Here is a 23,239-nt window from a genome sequence, read left to right on the forward strand (position 1 = left end):
TTGAAGGGTACCCAGCTCCATCATGTTGGGGAAGGCATGGCAGCGGAAGCATGAAATGGTCAGTAACATTGCAGGAAGCAATGAGGGAGACAGGAATACTCAACTACCTGACTTTTTCTCTTTTCCTTCAGTCCTGGGCCCCCAGCCTGAGGGATGATGATGCCCACAGTTGGAGCGGATATTTCTTCTTCAATTATTTTTTCTTAAGAATTTACCCATAGACAACCCGGAAGTTTATCTCTTAAGTAGCTCCAGATCCCACCAAGTTGACATTCAAGACCAAGCGTCACATGACCACACATCATTGCTAAGGAAGTTGACACAGTGTCTGCAAGAGAAATGGGTGAGACATTCCAGATGCCCAGGAAAAGAAAGGAAAGGAAACTTTCCAGTGATTTATTTGGGACCTTTACCTAATCTTATTTTAGACTATTATTTTTTTAAAAAAAATAATAAGATAGCTATGGAGTGCCTCAGTATGGAAGACGAGATGTTTATGTTTGTTCCTTTGCTCTGTGTCCTTGGGAAAATCACTTCACCACTCTGTGCTCTGTGTTTCTCCATCTGTGAAATGAGCACTGTGACGGGTAATTGTGAGGATTGCATGCGACAGTGTAAGTAAAATGCCGCCGAGTACAGTTTAAGTGTGCCACACTCTGTGTCCCCAGGAGAGCTGATATGGTTGACTATTTCCGTCTCCTCTCTGGTCTTTGTAATTAGCCTGTTTTTTTTTTCCAAGAAAGAGAACAGCGAGGGTCCACCCGTCCACAAACACAAGTGCTTGTCGGTTTTGACTGTCTTTGTCTCTTTCCTGAGAAGTCATTTCATGGCTCATGCACTTGAGATTCCATCAGGAAAGCTGGGCCCTCTATCAAGCAGATGATCGGCCCTGCTGGGCATTCATTGGCAAATCACAGTTCTGTTAATTAACTCAATGTGGGATTCCAGCTCTCAGCTCCTTTCAAAGCTCCCTCTCACACTTGGGGTTTGAGTTGTGGCCTCTCTTCCCTTCGGAGCCCTGGGGACAAGTGTGCCTGGGCCGCCCCTTTGTCCTTGACCTCCCTAAGCTCTACAGTCTGGAGACCCAAGTCTTGTCTGCTCTCCTCTTCTCATTCTACATCCCTGTCGCCTAGTTTCTGGACCCTTTCCTGCTTTCTCCCTGTTATGAATGGGGATGTGTTTTTCTATTCCTAACGCTTTGCTTTGCCTTGGCTTGTCTTCTGGGTTCGGCTAGACAGGACTATGCAAGAGTGCCTCTCTGCACACCAGCGCCCAGCCTGGAGCAGCCCTGTTTGGCTAGTGCAGATCCAACAGACTCCATGACCAAACCCAGGGGAGCATTCATAGCCGGAGCTGCTGGATCAGTCTTTCCTAGCACGCCACTGTTTCCCTTGACGTTGTGTCCTTGGATGAGACTTTTTTCTCTCCTCTTTCTCTTTTTAATGTGCGAACACGTATAAATGTGCTTGTGTGTGGAGGGGGGGTGCACAAGTACGTGCATATTTGTGGAGGCAAGAGGGCCTCTCAGACATCAACCTCAGAGAACAGTCTACCTCAGTTGAGACAGGGTCTTTCATTGGCCTGGAAAGCAGCAACTGGTTCATTAGGACAGTCAGAGCCCCCGCGCCCCACTAGGTACCTTCTTGTCCCCATCTCTCCAATGTCACACACAGAGATGCACGTGCGCGTGCACGTGCGCGCGCGCGCACACACACACACACACACACACACACTTGCTTGGTACCTAGTCACCAAGAGACCTGAAACATAGTAGGCTCATACAGGAGAGATGACTTGGAAAGTTCTCACCAAAGGCGTGTTCTGACCTTGACAATCTGAGCTCATTTTTGGTGACTGATGCCCGGCCAGCTGTGGTTGTTCTACAACTGTTCTGACTCTCACGTTAAAAGAGAGCCATAATACTCACTGAACTGCACATGTAAAAATCGAGATGATGAATTATCTGTGCGTTTACCTCAATTTAAAAAAGAAAGGATATGGGGCTGAAGAGATAGCTCAGAGGTTAAGAGCATTGCCTGCTCTTCCAAAGGTCCTGAGTTCAATTCCCAGCAACCACATGGTGGCTCACAACCATCTGTAATGGGGTCTGGTGCCATCTTCTGGCCTGTAGGCATACACACAGACAGAATACTGTATACATAATAAATAAAATAAATATTTTAAAAAAATAAAAAAGAAAGGATATTCTACCACGTGCCGCAAGACAGGACCCAGAAAACACTGAATAAAATCATCTAGACCCCAAGTCCCTCATGCTTCCGCTCACCAGAGTAGCTGAGTTCTCAGATGTGCAGAGACAGAGGGTGAAAGGGTCACTGCCAGGGACTGGGAACGGTGGAGAATGAGGGTTTAAATAGCAGCATCCTGAGATGGAAAGTGTGATGGCGACAGAATTAAATTGCTAATGGCACATGACTCTGTTCAAAAGCAGTTTCCTTCTAGATTTTGTATTATGTATGTGTAAGCACAAGTGTCAAAGGAGGATGAGGAACCATCATGGAAAAGATTTAAGCAGAAATAAATAATTAAAAATAAATTGAGGGGAAACATAAGGCCTGTCATTTCAGGATTCAGGGGATTGTGGCAGGAAGATTGTCATGAGTTTGAGGCCAGCCTAGACAATATAGCAAGTTGGAGGCAAGCTGGGGCAATTTCAAAAGACCCTGTTTCAAAGCACCAATAAAATAAAAATAAAAATAACTATTTAAAAGGTCTGTTTACTGATTCTGTCATTCTCATATCCTTAGGATATAAACATGGCTTATGTACAACTTTGGCCATTCATGAAATCATCATGTTTAATACATTGCATTTAAAAGTGTAACTCAGACAGCTCGCCTGTTCGTTCTGCATGTTTATGGGGCTGTTTGGGAGGCAGAGTGCTTGGCACTTAGCAGAACAATCAGTGCAAATGCACTAATTGCATTGGGTTTTGAAAGGTCGACGTGATCTTTATAAGTAGAGCCAAGCCTGTGAACCCAGGGAACTAGATGTTCTGTGTTCTCATGGGTTTGGAAGATGTGTCACTTAGGTTGCAAAGAGAAGGTAGGGCTACCACATTTTATTGGAGTTTTCTTGTGCAAACGTGAGTGGAAGACAAAGCATGGGGGAAGCCCTGCTCTTAACAAAACTCTTCCTTGGGTCACACGTTTTCCAAGACTGTCTCGGTATTGCATAGATTTCAAGACGAGCGTGTCTAATCTGCCCTCTTTGTCCACTCGTCGCGTTCCTGTATCCCCAGTGACCGTCTGATGGCATCAACTTGTCCTTTATCAGTAAGAAACAAGACCTCCAAACTGCATCTGAAGCACACTGTTGCTACAAGGACTAAATGACGGAAATGTGAAGTCCTTCCAACCTCAGCACGTGGTCAGTGCTGTCTACATGATGTCATTTCTTTGTAGCAGGGCACAGTGTCATGCTCGGAGGATAAGAGTGGAGAAATGCAAATCTAACTGAAGCTATGCTCACTGTAGACGCCCTTTTCAGAGACAAATTGCCCATCAGTCTGCTCCACGGTGCCCTGGAATCAAGACAAGTATCCTAGCGCTGTGACAGCGCTTTATAGTTCTGCCCGAGAATGGTGTGTCCAGGACATCCACAGCAGCCAGAGTTGGTGGACCATACAGCCCATGCTGTTTAGTGGCACTGACACACACCATTTTGCAAGAGGTTGGGTTTTATTTGTTCTGAGCCATTTACTAAAGAGTATGTGGGTATTTTCAGAGGGCTGACTGGAAAAAATATGTTGGTTTTGTTTTCCACAGTGATGTGGGGTGATTAGTGAGCCTCAGATACAGTCAAGTTCATCCTGGACTCAGTTGTTGACTGGCTCCCCTCTGTGGAGTATATGCCTTGTGTCATGTGGGATCTGGTGTGTGTGTGTATTGTTGTTGTATCAAAATACCTTGTTGTTGTTTAGTTAGCTCCCATTTCTGTAGATCTCAGAGTATGGTACCAGCATCTGCCCTGCTCTGGTGAAGATCAGACTGGTGCCCTGACTGGTGGTGTCACAGTGGCTGGCATATGCAGAGAAAAGACTGTATCAGAAGACAGAAAGCAAGGACGCTTACTTTATACCAACCAGCTTTGGTCAGAACTTACCCAGTCCGGGAGCCAGCTTTAATCTCTCCCGAGAACAATGTCCCCATGACCTATCCATCTTCTCCTCACCCATGCCTCTTAAAGTGTCCTACATTCCCACCATTGCACTGGGAGTCAAGCCTTTGGTGTGTGACACTTTGGGGGACAAGCTCAAACTGCACGTAAACAAGGTGCTTTAATTTTTGCATTCTGTGGGGGGGGGCATTGTAGTCAGCACTATTTTACAGAAAAGGAAACTGAGGCTTGGGGATGGACAGAGTTCCATGACAGACAAGAGCCAATGCTCAAACTCAATAATTGTGTCTCAAAATTCGCAGTGTTTAGTCTCAGTGTTTAGACTTCCACTGTAATTACTGAAGTCTTTGGCCTTTCTTTAGGCCATTGGAAGAGTTCTCAGCATTGACACTGTTCACAAAGAAATGTCATTATGGCAATGTTATTATCATCTTCCATGTCATAGAATAGCGTCAGCCAACAAAATACATGACTTGCGCACCTTTGGATGTCACTCATGGCGTCATATTCAGAATAACGTCATGGTGACTCCATCTCTGGGTTTCATCCTTCTTGCACTGTTCAGAGCATCTGCACCTGCTGTTTCTGCCTTTCTACGGAAAGCTGACTTCATAACACACTGTTTGCTCCGCTCTCTCCGTCCCAGCACTGTTGTTTCTTTCAGTGCTCCTTGTTTATTCTGATTCTTGAAAGAGACTGACTCAAAGATTGCCTGGGGTGCCTACGACACACACCACTAAGGTTCTGAAAAACTAACTAGATAAAAGACTTTTCCCAGCATGCCATGTCAGTCCTGAGCAGAGATGCTGTAGAAGATGCTCTGTCCTTCTGTGAGCACTTGAGTCTGTTTCCATGGCATTCTGGGGGCATCTCACCCATGCAGTCATTGTGTTGCATCTTCGCAGATGTTCTGGTTTGCAGCGGCTGCTGATGAACCAAATGTCTCCGGGAGGGATGACTTCTAGTGAGATGATGTTGAAAAGAGCCTTTGAACATCCTCCGCTGCATCCTTCACTAAAGCCCAAGGATGTTGTGTATGATGTTGCTTTTTTTTAAAGAATACTTTTATTTTCCTCTTTGCTGTAAATGTAAACTATATTTATTGCATAATTTGAGAAACCACCAGAATTTATAATGAACTGTGTGAAACCATTCTTATTCCTCTTTTTTCACCAGTAACCCTTTGATATATTTTTGTCTTTTTGCTTATTATTATTATTATTATCATCATCATCATCATCAATGTTTATGATCATTGAAATTGTATATCCGGGAGCAGATAGAATATGCAACTTTGCATCTGTTTTATCCAACATCATTTAATTTCTCCAAAAACATCAGCTTTATGGCTACATAATAGCCCTTAATGTGAACATACCATCATTTGTTTAACTGTTTCCCAATTGTTAGAACAGTTTGGCTTGTTTTCATAAATATGACTTCTAATATCAGCAATATGCTTCTCACATAAAAGGACATGGTTGGTCAGCTTCTAACATTTGGATATTAATACTTCAACAGAGAATATCTGTGAAAGTCTTTTATTTCTCAAACTAATTTCAGATAAAGATGGAGATTTTCTTACAGAGGCAGTATCTAGCTCTTATCTAATTCTATTCTTCTTCTATATTTATTTAATCTCTCTATACCCACATATTCAGAAATAAGTTGAAAATTATGTATTTGGGTTTCTTCTTAACATAAACATTATGTAACTTTGACAATGAAATAATCCTGCAGAGTGTCATAATTTAGAAAAAGTATATGTGTGGTTTTACTTAATCTATTTCTATCACGACCAATTTAAACTGATGGTTCCTTGTCATGGCAGTCGAGTAAATCTTTGGGAGGTGTTAAGGGCTGGGCGGGGTGAGCAAGACACAGGAGTGGGAGGATCTGGGACACAGGTGTGTCTGTGGCACAAACAGAGGCAGAGACATGAGGGCAAAGCTGTCTTGCAGAGGGGTGAGCTGCTCGTCTGGCCATCGGGCGGAGCATAGGGAGGGAGAAACGCGATGCTACTCATAAAGATCAGAAATGAAGACCTTAGCACAAAAACTCTGAGGTTACTATTAACCTGGCAAAGCACAACATGGCCAGAGCAGAGAAACTCTGGGCAGCAGGACCCTGGGGAGAGTCCACGAGGAGGAAGGAGTTGTAGCTCCTCCTCAAAGGCACCGCACAGGGAAGCATGCTGTGGAGAAATGTTCACAACTGTTAACCCTAAAATGAAAGTCAGGTTCCTTGACTTCTCTGAGTTACCCGGTAGTGAGGGAAGGAGGGCCTGGGCCAGAGCAGAGGCTGGGTCCTCAGGCATGGAGAGGAAAGATCTACGCATTAATTACCATGCCAACAAAATATGATGGACTTGGCCACTGAGCAGAAAGAAAATGGAAATGAAGAGAGCTCTAAATATGACTGACATCTAGGAGTCCAGAGGTTGATGATTTCATGAGCATCACCGGGACTCTGAAGCTCAGCATCCTAGCTCGGAAGCTCATCAAGAGGACCTTGAGCCTTACGGGCCAGGCTTGGAAGGAAGGCTCTTCATGGACAATGGGGACTTAGTAGACGTTGAGTTAGTGCTAATCTTGTTCTGATCAATGCAGGCTGAGAGTATATTTGGGGACTGGTGAGGTTGTTTAGTGGTTAAGAGAACAATGAATATTATTCCAGGGGACCCAGGTTCAATCCCAGCACCCACATGGCAGCTCACAACTGTCTGCAACTCCAGTTCCAGGGGATCTGACACAGACATGCTTGCAGACAAAGCACCAATGCACATAAAACATTAAATACATGAATCATGAAACAAAGGATGAAAAATACTCCAATGTAATTGAATCATAATATAACTCGAAATTCAGATAAACTTATCCTCTTAACTTTTGGATAAAGTATCCTTAAAACGTTTGTATGATATTAGGTGTGTTTGTGAGGTGTACAAGTCAGGGACATCCCTACTACCTGCATATCCAAGTGCTAAAAGCACCAAGGGCTTTGACCTTTTTTCCCCCATCTCCACTGATGAGAGTAGTGTCTCCAGAGGGCAGAAATAAGCCTTGAACTTGAGAATTGCTCTGCACTGCCAGGTGTGAAGACAAGGACTTGTGACAACCTGATACATTACTTCCAGATGAATGGCATGCCTACTGTTCCCTTAGAAACCATCTGGGTAGTAAAGGTGTCAGTACAGAAACATCCCTTATATATTTGTCATCTTTCCTTTTTAAGTTCATAATCCCAATTAATTTTTTCTAGCTTGATAAATCTAATACCAGAATTCCTTTGTGATAACTGGGAAAAAAAAAACTTTTGCCCAACAGTTTCTCGTTTTGTTTTGGGTTTTTGCATATCTACCAACAACCTTGTTCTCATTAGTGAGTGCCGTCTTCAAGCCGGCTTTGAGAGCTGCCACAGAATAAAGACAATGGGGAGGGTTAAAGGAGAGACTGGCTTCCATGGGGCCAAAGGGATCGAGATGCTTGTTTCTTGGACAACAAGACGTGAAGGGCATAAAAATTCTTGCTTAACAAAAGACCCAACTGCAAGACACCAGCAAAATTCAAAAGTGACTGGCTACATCATGTGAAGCATGTAAAACATTTCTGGCTTTATGCGATACTTTGAGCAAGCCCAGCAATCAAACCTCGGAGAATGGCAAACATTTGAAAATATAAACAGGAAGTCATCAGGCGTCACCATGCAGTCAGACAAACTGAAGCAGCATCTCCTTGTTTAGCTTAGAGTGCGCTCTGGGTACTGTGCGCCGTCGGTGGTGCCCGGCACGTGACAAGTGCCAGGTAGATGTGCACACCTTTCCTCCCTTGCTAAGTGACAAACTGGGAGAGACACTGTGGGCTCCTACTCATCTGTGTCCCCATCACTCCGTGGAGAACTAGATCGTCTGCTTGAAGTGGCTGAGCATTGCCAGAAGATGTCGAAGGACAGCAGGATAAGGGGGTCCTAGGCTTTACAACCAACCGCCTCGAGGGAAGTGCTGGTGTCCTCTTCATCTATGGTGGCTATTCTTGGTTGTCAAACCTGGGATTTCGGTTGGACATGACCTGGTCTGCTCCACTATGCCGTTCTTGCCACGTACAGCTGGGTTCTTTGAAACCATGAGCCAAAATCAGTGTTCCTCCCTTAAGTTGTTCCCGCCAAGAATTGTGGTCACAGTGATAACAAAAGTAGTTAATATGGTTTGTGCTTGGACTTCACCCTTGACCTTCCTTCTTTATCCCTGTGTACATCTTTAGGAAGCAGGAACTCAATAGGCTATTACAGTTGCCTAAGTCTCAAACCAGAATCAAGCAGCAGTAATTCCCTCTCTGTACTTGTGACCCTGACAGTTAACATGACAACAGGCAGGTGTCTCTAATTATCAGTGCACTGGGTACTTAATTATCTGAATCTTTTATTTTTCTCAAAATATTTATCCTTTCATCTTTATTCCAACCCATCCCCCAAATAAGGAAAGATTAAAAACATTCCATGTCTCTTCTTCTGTACATTAGCTGATGGTGTCCACCTTTTTCCTTTCACCTGATACAGGAGACTGGCCATCCTGAGCAGTGGCTACCTCACACCTTTATTTCTTATATGGTCACCAAGTGCTGTCAGTTCGTCTGCTTTCTTTGTATCAGTCTAAATTCAGAAACTGCAAAAGTAGAGCCATAGAGGCTGTAGTCTGGGAGGTGCAGACTCAGGGATCTCCTAGTCAGTGTTCTGAGGAACTGAGAACATCCCTTTCTAGAGAGCTGTCGCTGAGATGAAGGAAGAACAGGGGCTGCATGGCAGAGGCCTTGGGACTGACAGGGTCAACAGGAGAGAACATGGCTAGCAGTAAGGCCTATGGAGCAAGACTAAGGCTGAGTGTCCTCTCTGCAGAGCACAGCTGTTCCAAATGGCTACACTTAGCACACGACTGCAGTTTACATTCCCAGGCGGCATCTGGAGTCAGACAGAAGTCCTTCTCTCTTGGTGGCCATCCGACTCCATCTTGACAGGCTCCTGCAGCGGTGTCTGTTGGAATCGCCTTAGTCCCCTCCTGTAACCCTGTTCTCTGCTGTAATGTAGCTTTTCAGAATCACGAAACAATTGTCTTGTCTCCTTCCTTCACGGTTGGCCTTCCTCTTCGCAGCTATAGTTATCTTTACAGTCTGAGCATAATTCTAGCCCCTTTCCCCCTGGTTCCAGATGAGATCTAAACTGTAAGAATGATACCACTGGCCATTGTTGACCAACTGAGTTCCTCACAAATGCAGTTAAATCGATTAAGAGTCTCCATATTCTCTCCCCAAATCGCTGCAGTGGAAAACCGAAAGGAATGTTTATTTTCTAGAAGAGAGTTTTGCCAGTCATAGCAAATACTTTCTTGTTTGTAATAGAACACAAAGCCTGATTATGCTGCTCTAAGTCAATGTGTGGCTGATCATTGTGTGAAAATGTTACACAGGATCTGGAGAACATGTAGACTCCTGCTTCATTTCCTTCGCCCTTGCGACTGCTTCTGCCTGGGATCCCCACATGCCTGTTGCCCCCTTCTGTGGGTGTTTATTTAAATGCCGCAGGTAAAAGGGAGTGTCCTGAGCCCCTTGTATCCACTGTACCTCCTTCCGCTTACCTGCTTCGTTTTCATGCATCGAGTTTGTCCCTCCCTGACATGTGTACATATATGCCACGTGGACATGTGTTTCTTTGCCTCTTCACCTGGAAGATGAATTTTAAAGAGCCAGGGACTTATTTTGTTCACAAATTTATTTCTTCCCGCAGCAGTTGCTTGATTACTGTACGTGGAGTGGATGAGTATGCTGATGTCTTCTGTATAGCTAACGACATGGGGAAGAGGCAGCCAACTGAATGGGAGAAAATCTTTGCTAACCACATGTATGAAAGGGGATTACTATCTAGAATATTTAAAGCACCCAAAAACTAAATACCAAGAAATAAAGCAGCCTGGTCAATAAATGAGCTAATGAAACTAACAAGCAGTTCTCAAAAGATGATATACCTTCACTAGCCATCGGAAAAATGCAAATTAAGACTACATTGAGAGTCCATCTTTCCCCAGAAGCAATGATAATCACTTAAAAAAAAATCCAAACAATAAACACTGGCCTGGATGCAGACAAAGGGAAGCCTCATATGTATCTGGTAGAAATGTAAATCCTGCCAATTACGTGCTTTATTTTTCTCCTTACCACTTGTTCCCCCAACACACATACTCATGCATGCATGCATGTAATCAAAAATAATAAAGTGTTTTATATATATACATCTTTTATTAATCTATAAAAATAAAATTATATCATTTGCAAGAAAATGGGGGGGAGGAAGACTACCATATTAAGAGGATTAAGTGAATCTCAGGCAACTATGTCATGTTCTTTCATTTGAGAGTCCTAGATTTTATATAAATACATAGAACAATATATGCATATATGGCATAAAAATAGAAGCAAACTATCTAGAAAAAAAGGGGAAGTAGGAGGGGTGAGAAAGGAGAGGGGGCAGTATAGTAGGAACATGGTTAGAGTACAAGAGCTACATGAAAATGTCCTTATGAAATCCTTCACTAAAAACAATTAAATAAATGTCAAATGACTCCACAGTAGGTCAGGAGAACTACAGATAAGGCATAAGGGAAAAGAGAGGTCCCCTGGGTCTCCCAGTCATTACTGCAGGAGGGGTCCATAGTGAGGAGAAGGAAATGTGACTGGGAAGGAAGAAAGCAGACCCTGCTCTCATGTGCACAGTCTCTCCCAGCTGTGTGGGATGTGCAAGCCTTGTTATCATCTATTAGATTTATGATATCTTAGCATTCTTAAATATTGGCTCCACCATGTCTTATTAGTACTTTAATAACAGGCTCTTAATTTTCATTTTTTTCTCTGCCTCTTGGGATAAAGACAAGCCAGCATACTGCAAAGCAGCATTGAGAATTACAGCTATTGGGGCAGAGTCATCTGGTCTACCCCAAGACTGCCAGGCAGGAGGTATACTTCCCAAAGCAGACACACAAATGCAAAGCTTGTGTGGCTTCTCTAAAGTGCTGAAACTAGCAGGAAGAAGCAGTAACCATCTCCAAACCCCAGTTGGCAACTGCCCACACCATATCCCATGTCCTTTCTGCTCTAAAAGTGCCACAGTGCCTGCTCCTATCACTCCATATACACAGACTTTGGGGAATATCTTTGCTTATATGAAGACAGGCATAAGTGCGTATTCTTTGAGGCCACTTTACTAGCATACTTAGAAGCCAGAAAACCAATTTTGCCAGCATGACATAATTTAAAAGCTTTTTCAGGACAGGAGCAAAAATGTGCTAGTCTTGTATTTCCCATGTTGTTTGGAAAGACTAGTACACCCTGGGGCTGTTAAATACACATTGAATGATACTGATGGTAGCTACAGAGTCCATTGTATTTGCGTTCTGTCTTGAAGCCTGCAGTGAACATAAGTGATGAAAGACATTTGTAGTAGCACTTTACAGTTTACAAAGGGCTTTCAAAGATCTCACTTGATCCATGACTCTTGCAGGCTGTAGAACACGGTGATTAAAAGCAAAAGCCTTAGAGTCAGAGCAGAAAGCTCTACCTCAGCTTATTCCTTTCAAGCAGCAGACTCGACCCCCAAGTTCCTTATTATCCCATCAATAAAAGGGGAGAAGGGATTATGTATGATAAAGTATACATAAAGTGTTTAGGATAAGATTAGTATATGAAATGCTAATTGCATCCTTGTATAAATAATCATCATCATTAATAATAAATCATCATTCTGATTTCAGGTTTGGCTTGTACAAGAGTATCTGTGACTCATTTATGAAAGACTACACAGTTTGTTTTTTTCTTACCATAACCTTTTAAGCCTGTTCTAACGATCTTCTATCTCCATTCCTAGATAATACATATGGGAGATTGTCATGAGTGTTGGATACCTTGTTAGGTATTTCATACTTTTTGTTTTATTTGTAGTTAATGAAATCTGAGAACTACAAAGTGTCTCCCTCTCCACCTCCCTCCTTCCCTCCTTCCCTCCCTCCCTCCCTCCCTCCCTCCCTCCTTTGGTCCCTCCCACTCCTCACCTCTGTTTGTTTTGTTTTTTTGAGACAGGAGCTCTCAGTGTAACCTTGACTGTCCTGGAACTCACTCTGTAGACCAGGCTGGCCTCAAACTCACAGAAATCCATCTACCTCTGCCTCCCAAGTCCTAGAATTAAAAGTGTGTGTCGCCACTGCCCAGCTAAACCCCGAGTCTTAAATTGTCCTCTATTTTTCCCAGATAAGTCTTGGCATGCATGAGAAACCTGCCTGTAAAAAGAGACATGTTTGGTTTCTTTCTTTTTAAATTCTACCTGCTACCTGTTTTGGTTCCTCCAGGTCTGGAGTTGAGGAAAAGCAGGCAAAAGATATGCCAATGAGGCCTAAAGTGCTTTGTGCTCTCATGCTCAACGTTGGCGCTTGTCATGTGGCTGGTTCCAAATACCAGCTCTGTCTCTCACAGAAGAAATTTGTAATTTCTCTGGGAATGCTTTGTAGGAAATGACAATGCACCATTATCTCCTGAGATGAACAGGCCATTGTTCAGGTGATCTGGTTCTACTTCTTCCTCAACTCCCAATTTTGGTTCTATCCTCTGTTGAGACTTTCTGGTGGAGTCATGTCATCAAATCAGGAAGGCACTATGATGGAATTTTGTCAGGGTTGTTAGATTTCACTCCCTTATACTTGACCTGTGGAGAAAGCAGGAGCTCTTCCCCCAGCAAACTTCGGCATGTATGCCTCTGTCTAACTTTATTGCCCCAGGAAACTCCAGACAGCCATTTACTTAGTTTTCAAGGCCACAAGTAAATACCATCTTGTGTCCTGTGAACTATGCAGCATCCGGGTGCTGTTCTCCAAGTAACTCTCTCAGGGTCCTTGACCTGGCTAGGTAAGAGTGGAGATACCCACATGGGAGGAAATGGGAATACATAATTCCCTGATAACTCTCTTCTAAGAAGTCTTCATCCCCCAGCCTCCTTTCCCAGCATCCTATTCTCTTGTTCAATATGAACTGGAGATGGGTACTACAGGATGCAGAACTAGGGAGGAGTACCTTTTGTAGCAAAGGTCTATACAAGTTCTTATCCCTGAAACACTGCAGTCCTAAAGGAGCATAGCACAATCAACACACACAATTTTAGATGTTCTGTTACACATGTCAAAGACATGAATAGGTCTAATTAATTTTTATAATATGACTTAATCCAATCTGGACAAAAGGTCACGTCAACATGCAATGAATATAAACAACAATTGTTAAGAAATTCCTGCTGAGTTTGTAGCAACCAACTGTGATATCTATCTCACACTCAGGGCATCTTTCAGTTCAAGCACTCAATAAAAATTTTAAGGCTTGTGGAGGCCACTATAGCAAACTTTCTTTTTTTTTTTTTAAGTAAGTTTTATTAAATTATAAAAGTTTCCATTTCCGCCCCTCTTCCCAACACCCTCCCACTCCCCCCACTCCCTCTCCTCCTCCCTCTTCATCCCTTAGGGCAGTCAGGGTTTCCTGCCCTGTGGGAAGCTCAAGTTCCTCGCCCCCCTCCAGGTCCAGGAGGTGAGTGTCCAAACTGACTTGATCCCCAAAATCCAGAATATGTAGAGGAAACAGGTCCCAGTGTCATAGTCAATGGCTTTTCAGAAAGACTCCGGGCCAGCCACATTCAGAGAATCCGGTCAAATTCCGAGAATCTGGTTATATCACTTCCTCGTTCAGTCCCAGTCCAACTGGCCTTGGTAAACTCTCATTAGATCCGTTCCATTGTATCAGTGGGTGATAGCATCCCTCGCAGTACTGATTTCGTTTTTCATGTTCTTCCTCCTTCTGTTCCTCATTTGGACCTCGGGGGGCTCAGTCCGGTGCTCCAATGTGGGTTTCCGACTTTATCGCCGTCCTTCGCCAGATGAAGGATCTATGGTGACAAGCAAAATATACATCAGTATGGTTATGGGCCACGGCCGATTCAGGCACCCTCTCCTCTGTCCAGAGAACAATCTGGGGGATCTCTCCTTGGACCTGGGATCCCATATATAATCAAGTCTCCTATAAACCCTAAAATGACTCCCTTAGTTGAAATATATTCTTCCCTGATCCCATATTCATCCTCCCTCCCTCCCCCCCATCCCAGGCCAACGAGCTTTCCCCATTCCTCCCCTACTCCCTTCTCTCTAACCCTCTCCCCTTCCATCAACCCTCCCACCCCCCCATGCACCCGAGGTTACCTGGGACTCTTGTCTATTTCCTACCTCCTGGTGGATAGGTAAATAATCTTCATCAGGTTCATCTTCTTATTTAGCTTCTCTAGGATCACGAATAATAGGCTCAAAGACCTTTAATTATGGTTAGAATCCACTAATGAGTGAATACATACCGTGTTCCTCTTTTTGGGTCTGGCTCACCTCACTCAGTAAAGCGTTTATATAGCAAACTTTCTTATTGGACTATCTTTGGATTGTCAGCACAGAAATAATGACATGGAGACTTATTATTGATTCTGAAAGTTTGCCTTTAGCTTATACTTGCCCAACTAGCCTTTATAACTTAAATTAACCTGTTTTTATTAATCTGTGTTCTGCCACGTGACTCAATGATCTCTGCTCTGTACCATATGTCCTATTTTTTTTAGAGTCTCCCAGGCATCTCTCCGCTATCTTCTTCCCAGAATCCTCTCTGTCCCCAGAAGTCCCACCTAACTTCTTCCTGCCTAGCTGTTGGCCATTCAGCTCTTTATTAAGCCAACCACAGCAATATATCTTCACACAGCCTACAAATATTCCACAACACGCTGTCATGGACATTGCAGTTTCTGAATGCAGAACAAACTTTTCCTCTACTACCCTAGAGACTCCAAGACCTTAGAACTAAGACACTGTGTTGTGATCTGCACAATGCATTCCAGCCAATATATGTGGAACTAGGATGTAGATTCCAGGTACTATTAAGAAGGAATTGAAGGCTTGTAACCACTATCTTTTATCACTGTACCCATCCTAGCAGGTTGGCTCATTATTTGTGCTTAGAACTTTAAAATCAATAAAACTTTTATCTCTTAAGGAACTCAAAACCTGATTCTTAAAGTTCTTTTTACTCCTATTGTAAAAAAGAGAACCCCCCAACACACCCCCACAATCCACAAAGGTTCCTTATTAACTTTTGGTTATATGTGGGCAGGTGCATGTGTATGTATACATACATACAATATAGAAATACATAGGTTTGCACATTGCTTTTTGTTCATTTTTTCATGTCATTGACATTTTTGATAGAATGGTTTTGATAAGTGAATATATTCCATTATCTTTTAGTGAAGGTTAAGTTCAATTCTGGGCTTTGAAATAGCACAGGGTATGAGAAGCATTGAAGAATGACAAAAGAATGGCCAGAGTGGGACCCTTTCTCAGAGATGACTTTTACAGGCTGTGGAACCTTAGTTAACTAAAATCCCCATGTTCCCCTTTCTAAATTGGAAAAAAAAATGCATCTTCCTTACTGGATAATCAAAGCTGAATTGATCCATCCTATACATATTCTCCAACACCCACCTGGATAGAACAGACAGACAATGTTGATCCCTGATTAATCTCCACTTTCCCTGTGTTCCGCAAAGCTAACTTAGCTAGCTCCCAGGCACTGGCTGAATTCTAAGGTGCCTGTGTATGTTGATGCTCGCATCTTCTGATTGCTTTGTGGTGTCTCTCTGGGGTCATGAGCTTGCCAAGAAGCACATTGCTGTACCTTACACTCCAGGCAGCTGTCAGTGACTTGTTGCAGAGGGAAGGAGAAATGGGTTCTTTTCTCGGGTGGAAGAGCAGATGTCAGATCCACCCAGGTGTAGCAGGATGGCTGAGCTACAGTCCCCTTCACGTCGTTCCCTTCTTGCTTTTCTGCGGTCAGCTGACAGCCATGGCGGCGGCAGCAGCAAGGGCTGTTATTGCGGCTTTAACAGTTTGGTTTGGGGGATTGGGATGCTTCTCCTTGGCTCTGAATTCTCTTTCCTTTCACTTCCTCCTGTACTTGCTTTGGCTGCTAACCTAGCTTTCATCAGGCAAGTACAAATTTCATAATTTGCCTTCCATTGTTTTCACCATGAATGTGATTTGTATATAGCAGCATGACTCAATATCCCTCAATATCCCTATTTGTGGCAACTCCCTAATCTGGGGGTCAGATTGAGGAGGAAGAAGCTTCAAGCTTGCCTTCTGACCCAGAAACTACCTCCTGTTTCTACAGCAACTGCCTTCTCCCACGGGCGTTCATCCTGACTCATAGGGATGGGCAGTGCAGAAAGCTCTGCTTCATTCACAATCTGAAGGAGAGCAATTGTCCTTGTAACCCCACTATCTGAAACTCAAATGCATACTGGTGTTTCCTTTGTGTGCAGTGAGCAATGAGGTCAAGTTGTTTAAGTAATAGTTAATGCTGGCTTTTAAAAACACAAAACAAGCAAATGAACAACAACAACAACAACAAACCTTAAAATTAGGGAAGAATAAAAGTGAGTTGAAGTCACAATGACATTTGAGTCACTGAAGCAGATTGGATTGTGAAGGTATTTTCTCCTGGCCCTAGTGTTATTACACACACACACACACACACACACACACACACACACACACACACACGCGGCTTGGATAATTACTACAGGGTTGGATGATGATCATAGTTAGCAAATATTTGTCGAACACCTGCTTATGTCAGGCAATGAGCTAGGGACTAGGAAAACAGAATAAATCAAACACCAATGCAGCCCTGAACCAGCTTGAATTTACTGAGGGAAGAGAGGTATAAACAAGTAACTGCAGTCAGATCCAGCAGGGAGATCAGCCAAGTGCAGTTCTGGGTGCTACTTGTGAGGTCTACTAAAGCCATAGTAGAAGTCGCTAGACACACACACACACACACACACACACACACACACTCCCGGGAGGCCTTCGAAGATGAGGTGGAGCTTGATACAGCATCCAGGAAGCTTTGGGAAGCTAGAGTACCATCTGCTGTTCAGCACGAAGGGCAGAGAAGGAACTGTAGTTTGGACAACTGGAGTATGAAGGGCTTGGAGAAGGATGGGGCAGGGGATGAGGCAGAAGGCTCTCTGGAGCGCATCTCAGAGACCAAAACCCCATATCTGCTACTCCTCATGGAAACCTAGGTAGTTTTCACTAAAATAATTCCTTAATTTTTAACTATGCTGAAGCAACTTGCATTGTGTGAGTCAGAGACAAAAGCTGTTCCTGTTTTTCTTACCTAAATCCCCGAATCCCTCCCAACACATCATCATATTCTGCCCCACATCTCTTCCTCCTATGTGCCTGAAGTGCTCACTGCCAGAGCCCAGGGTTGAAAGAGCCTGGAAGGCCACCAGCACCTCTGCCATTAGCTGCTGTAGCCTCCAGCTGTTTGGAATCCTTAGCGAATAGAGAGCAACAGCCCTCCAGCGTATGTACATCTCCATATTAATAAATAATCTCTTGGCCTCAGCCACCCCAGCACCTGGAAAACAAAGGGAACAGACTCCAGGTGCTCTCTCTGAGTCACACGTCTTTAATGAGAAGCACGCCCCAGGATCAGGCTCCACTCCTTCTGTGCACAAGGATGGCGAACGCAAGGGATGCGGTGCACAGAGAACAGTGGCTTAAACCGGGGTGATTTTCACTCCCTGTCGTACTCCTGTGCTCCAACAGTGTTTGCACCGATAGCTCGGGGAGACCTCCTAATAACTCTTGGATGTCAATGCTGTTGCAGCCTCCACTCGCCATATGCATGAATGGCGATCCAGAGAGACTGGCTAATTTGCCGGTGTCCCAGGGTAAAAGGGTAGAAGAGTGAGACACGATTTCAGAATCTTTTCATGTGTTCCCACATCTCCACTCCAATACCACTTCCTCTGGGGATAATGACTGGCTTCTGGAATGTTCCCGGTCTTCTGAATTAGCCTGTCTTGAGTTGACTCCAAGGGTAGGAAGTTCATTGCCAATTCTGTCTCATTCGTATTCCCTCTCCCTAATCCCTCTCTTCTTCTCCCGTACTGACTGATCCCTCGGTATGGAGACACTGGGGCTCTGTCCACAGCACTTTGCTCAGCCCACAACGCCCAGGACCTGGTTCATTTGTGAGTGATCATTCTGCTCCCAGAGTTGCGCCTTTGTAACCGGGGCTGCCTGCTTCTGTCGTACAGAAGGGGGAGCTTCCAGAGGCAAGGCAGCCCTCCTGGCTTTTTCCCAGGCAGCCAGTAGTACAGTATGCCTTCTTTCCCCATATGTATCCAGCCTTTACCTAGGTAACAAGGTCTAGCCTGAGCTTACTCTTATGCTGTTACTTTTTCTTCTTTGAACTCAGGTTGTCAGACTTGGCCACAAACCTGCCCATGTTTGAAAGTAGGATGCTAAAGAGTTACCAGAACCTACTGGGTTAGTGAGGGAAGCGGAAGTCAACTTGGGACTTGGGACCCGCCATACACTTAGTCTCTTAGGCAGCGCCTTTGCTTTCAGAGTCCCACGGTGCAATGGGGCTGTTCATTGCCCAGGAGAAACCTCACTCACTCAGTGGAGGTTGGAGACTCGGCTCTAACAACCATCTTCCGGGAATCCCATAGAAGGGGCCTGAGGTGTGTGTCAGTGGTAAGAGTTCACATCCAGCAGTCACTTGTCAAGGGATGGTCATGAGCTTCAGTGTGGAGCCCTGCCCTCCGCCTGTGCTAGCCAGCCCCATTCCTAAGTGTTCTGTTTAATGTCCTGGAAGTTGGGAGAAATGGGTGCCCCTCAGTAGTGTGGAGTGGTCAGAAGATCTGAGACTCTAATTCCTTTTCAGAGAAGTCCCTCAAAATACCTGCTTCACCTTTTTCTGTTTACCACCTGATCTAAAAGGTCCTATATGATGAGCTGGGGAGCCAGTTGGGGAACCCTGCAGATGGGGTTCCCTGGTGCCTTTGGCCTTGGCCCATTTTCACCAGCTTCACAACCCCCCTCTCCTTGTTCTTTTCTTTCCTTTGTTCTCCATCTCTTAGGTATAGCTCTGGCTTGATTATCGAAGAAGAAATGCCAAGTGCATTTGTTCTCATCAATTTTAATTCTTTTATTTACCCCATGTTCTCACGCAGCTCGGGAAGGCAGCTGCTAACTCTATTTGCAGCCCACTAGCGTGGAAACTGTCAATAGCTTATTTATTTGTCTCTGGATCTTGCCTTTTTCTCATCTGTAAAATTGGAATATTTCTTGTCCTGCCTGCCTTCTGACCTAGTATAGCAGCTTGCCTGAGCTATCACGTAGATAACCCAGTTAACTTTCCAAGGAGAAAAGAGCCGCTTTTTCATGCGGAGGTTGGACAAAGTCAGACTCAAGGGTGCTGTGAAAATCTTCCCTGGGTCAATGAAAACACAGTCAGGATCTCTGTTTTTCATCCTGTTTCCACATCAACAACTTAGAACAACTCTTTACCTCAGTCAACAAGACCCTGTGGGAGACACAGAAGTTTACTTGGGCTGAGAGAAAGAAGGCAGTCACCCCTCCCTCACCGGGATCTAGACGGCCAGAGCCTGTTGAAAACTTTTGGGAAAGCATTATTTTTTTCCGTGTCCCTGCTTTTCTGCCCCCTTCAATTTTCTTCTAAATAAAACACGTTGTTTTCATCCTTCAATAAATGTCACCTCCTATTTTTACGGTTGGCATTCTCTTTAGATTTCCTGCCTCAGCAACCCACGGGTCCATCTCTGACCAGTGTGGACTCACCTGATGTGGCTCACCTTTTCACTCAGAACCTTAGGCAGAATCTTTGCTCTCAAGGGTCTATAGAGCCTGGGACCAATATAGGACTTTCAGGCATTAATGCCAAGTGAGAATTTGGCCTCCAGAAGAGAGAACAAGTAAACTTACCGGGATCACAGTGAAAAGGACCCAGAAGCCTTCACGGGATGAAGAGGGGAGGGCCCAGGGAAGGGTGCTGACTTGAAGTACCTTCTGCTTGAATTACTAAACTTCCCAGCGAGAGAGCTGGACTCTTTCCCTTCCTTCCCATTTGCCTTTCAAGAAAGCAGAGGGTAAAGAATCAATCTGCATGGCCTCAGATGTCCACTCGAGAACTCTCCCTCACTGACAAGGCAGCTCAGGCCCTTGTGGTGAGGAAAGCAGGGATCCCAGGCAGGGCTGGTGGCCGTGAGTGTGACTGCGGTGGACATAAAAGGACAAACAATGCACCGTCCCTAGGAGCTGACCCATAGGAACTGAGACTGGCCCATGGGCAGGAGTATTCCTCCCTTTCTAGCTCTGGCTGGCTGTGCAGGAGGCTTGGCTTGTGTGTTAGCATTGTCATCGAATGACTCTTTCAGGAAAGCTTCACTTGACTCATTTGGCAGTCTGAGCAATCTGCTCAGTGTTATGGGATAATGAGGCTTCCTCGGCAACTTGCAGAAGTGAATTCGGAGTGTTATTCCCACCTGGCTGGGGGAGGCCTGCTAGGTGCTCAGGACAGCAAGGAAGAACCAGGCAGGGCAGGGGTCTGCTCTGCGGCCCCTTTCAGGGTCTCTGCCTCTGGGGCTAGGGAACTGTCCAGCTGCTGCGGGATCCCCCTTCCCAGATGGGTGGGCCAGCCATGGTTTCCCCTCTGTGTATGTGCCTCCCACTCTTCAACCAGATTCTTTGGGTTGGGGCTGACAATGGCTGATTTTCCTTGTCAGAACAAACAGACTAGATCCCCCAGTAGAGGGATCTTGACTCAAACTGTGCTCTGTTATGGGCAGAGGTCCATTTTTTCCTCCCATGCACAACTCCAGATGGGTCGGAGTGGACAGAATATAAGAGAGGGAAGGGATGGAGGGGTGACCTCCTGATGAGTTGGTGGATCCCCAGGCCTACAGAAGCTCTGTTGCATTTGTTCCTCCGGAATGAGAAGAGATAGTTGGGGCAGCGGTGCATGTGATGTACTTTGATTTCAAGCCGGCACCTTTTCCATCACCCTGACATTTTTGCCCTCCCTTTGAGAGGGTAAAACATCCTTGAGACCCTCTAGGATGGCCTGTGGTGTTTCAGAGAAGCCAGAGCCTGGGAAGAGGCCAAGCAACCTGATTTTGCTTTTGCTTAGTGCCCTGTTAGCGGGCTGGGGCTCGTGTAACTGGCTTCAATGTGGGCAGGCATGAGAGAGTTCAGGCAGTCTCAGGAAGGAATGACCAACATGCTGGGGTGGGTGAGGTGCTCCCCAGAAGGAAGTAAAAGCCAGCTTGGCAAAGAGAGAGTAAGAGAAACCATTTGGGGAACAAGTCCAGGTCAGAGCCACGCATGTAGAGGGAGGGTGCATGAGTAACTCTGGGGACATCTGACCACAGGAGGGAAGGAACCAGTGAAAATGCTGAGTTGGACAAGATGCTAAGTAACCAGCAGAGACGTGGACCGACTCTGCCCTCTCCCTTCTGCTGTAAACAGCATTTCCCCAGCAACCCCCTTCCTCACCAAGTTGTTCTTGGCTTTGACCCTATCCTGTCACAGCTTCTGAGACTTAACTTCTTCCCTCCTGCTTCCTCACAGACCTGCGCAGAATGACAGCTGGCTTCATGGGCATGGCGGTGGCCATCATCCTCTTCGGCTGGATCATCGGTGTGCTGGGCTGCTGCTGGGACCGAGGCCTTATGCAGTATGTGGCAGGGCTTCTCTTCCTCATGGGAGGTAAGGCAGAAAGCTGCTGGTGGGGCGGGGGAGGCTGGGAAGGTCCAGCGGGGTAGCGGTAAGAGGATAGCGCAAGCGCAGTGGAGCGTGGCTAGTAGGGTTCTTTCCGCTCCCTCATTTGTCGGTTCATCAACAGTCGGTTCCCGCTATGACGGCTGTTAGGGATGTGAAAGGAAATGAGATACAGTCCTCAGTGTCTAGAGCCTTGGGGATCTCGGTGCTTAGACGGAAGGGAGACTGGGGCCACGACACCTACTTGACAGCAGTCGGAGACCTCAGACTTGGAAGCATAAAACCAGGATATGCTGGGCCTTTTACACTTCCATGTCCTGTATTGTAGTGTTAAACCCAGGAAGGAAGTGTTTCTTCTCCAAAGGCCCGTGCTCGTCCTTGACGTATGGTTTAAAACAAGGCAGCAGTCGGACAAGACTAGCTCCTCCCATTCCTGCTCCCTTTCCTTACGTTGCGTCAGCCCAGTGGCCTATAGCAGACTGTACGTGGAGAGAACTGTGTAGTTATGAGGGACTCGGCTCTGGTCCAAGCAAAGTCAAAGCCTTCTCACCATCTACTTGGGTGTCTTCCTTCCCTTTAAAGTCTCCTGGTTTGGGGGCTCAGCCTAGAGCTTACATTTTGGACTGCCTGGGACAGGTGGATGGGTGAATTCTGTGGAATGAGTGTGAACAGACAGAATTAGACATGCTTGTGGGAGGAAGAGAAAACAAGTCCCACAGACAGAGGCAGACATCAGTCCGGCTTCAGGCATTGTACCGATGCTTGACTCCAGTCTCTTGTGTGCCGGTTGCTGAACCGAGGAGAGAAAGATGAGTGGGCTGTGGGACTCTATCTGCAGGTCAAGCAGAAGGATAGAGAAGCTTGTGCCTCGCTGTGTACAGAGACACACCTGGGACGCAGAAAGCTCTGGTTTAGGGGAGGAAGGGAGGGAGGGCTTTGCAGGAAGGGCTTGGGCCCTGAAGTTTTGCTCTGTTCCTTGACGCACAGCCTTTCTGTGCCAAACACGATACAGGCTTCCCATGGAGCTGGTACTTAGGGGACTCACTTGTCATCAGAGACAGGACGTTCCCATGTCAGAGCTGCCACCCCTGGGGCCCACACCTGTGGTTAAGGCAGAGGCTCGGAGAGTGAGGGGGCATGGTGGCTCTGTGACAGAGATTCTACAGGGAGAAGCCACCATCCCCCAATGCACACTTATGTTCTATGGGCTCCCCCTTTCTTCAGTGAAACAACTCAAATTCACTGATGTTTCTCACACTGTACTTTACCAGTACAGTCCCTTGGTTTCCCCTTTGTAATCTGCCTGTTCTGTGCTCCTCCAAAATATAAAATAAGATAAAAAGTGAAACATCTGTGCCCTGTCTGTAGGGAGGCTGTATCCTCTTTGTA

General features: G+C 45.4%; 1 protein-coding gene across 2 annotated transcripts in view; it reads left to right on the forward strand.

The window, feature by feature from the left end:
• The window catches only part of Tmem178b (transmembrane protein 178B), a 393,382-nt gene that overhangs the window by 321,437 nt on the left and 48,706 nt on the right, over positions 1-23,239 (forward strand). For both annotated transcript variants that reach the window (XM_085683877.2, XM_085683876.2), the window contains exon 3: positions 21,701-21,838. In XM_085683877.2, the coding sequence (XP_085540003.2) occupies positions 21,701-21,838 (138 nt within the window). The remainder of the gene's footprint in view (positions 1-21,700; positions 21,839-23,239) is intronic.

This window comes from Myodes glareolus, chromosome 25 (assembly GCF_982192425.1).
Source record: "Myodes glareolus chromosome 25, mMyoGla1.1, whole genome shotgun sequence".
NCBI classification, from domain to species: Eukaryota; Metazoa; Chordata; class Mammalia; order Rodentia; family Cricetidae; genus Myodes; species Myodes glareolus.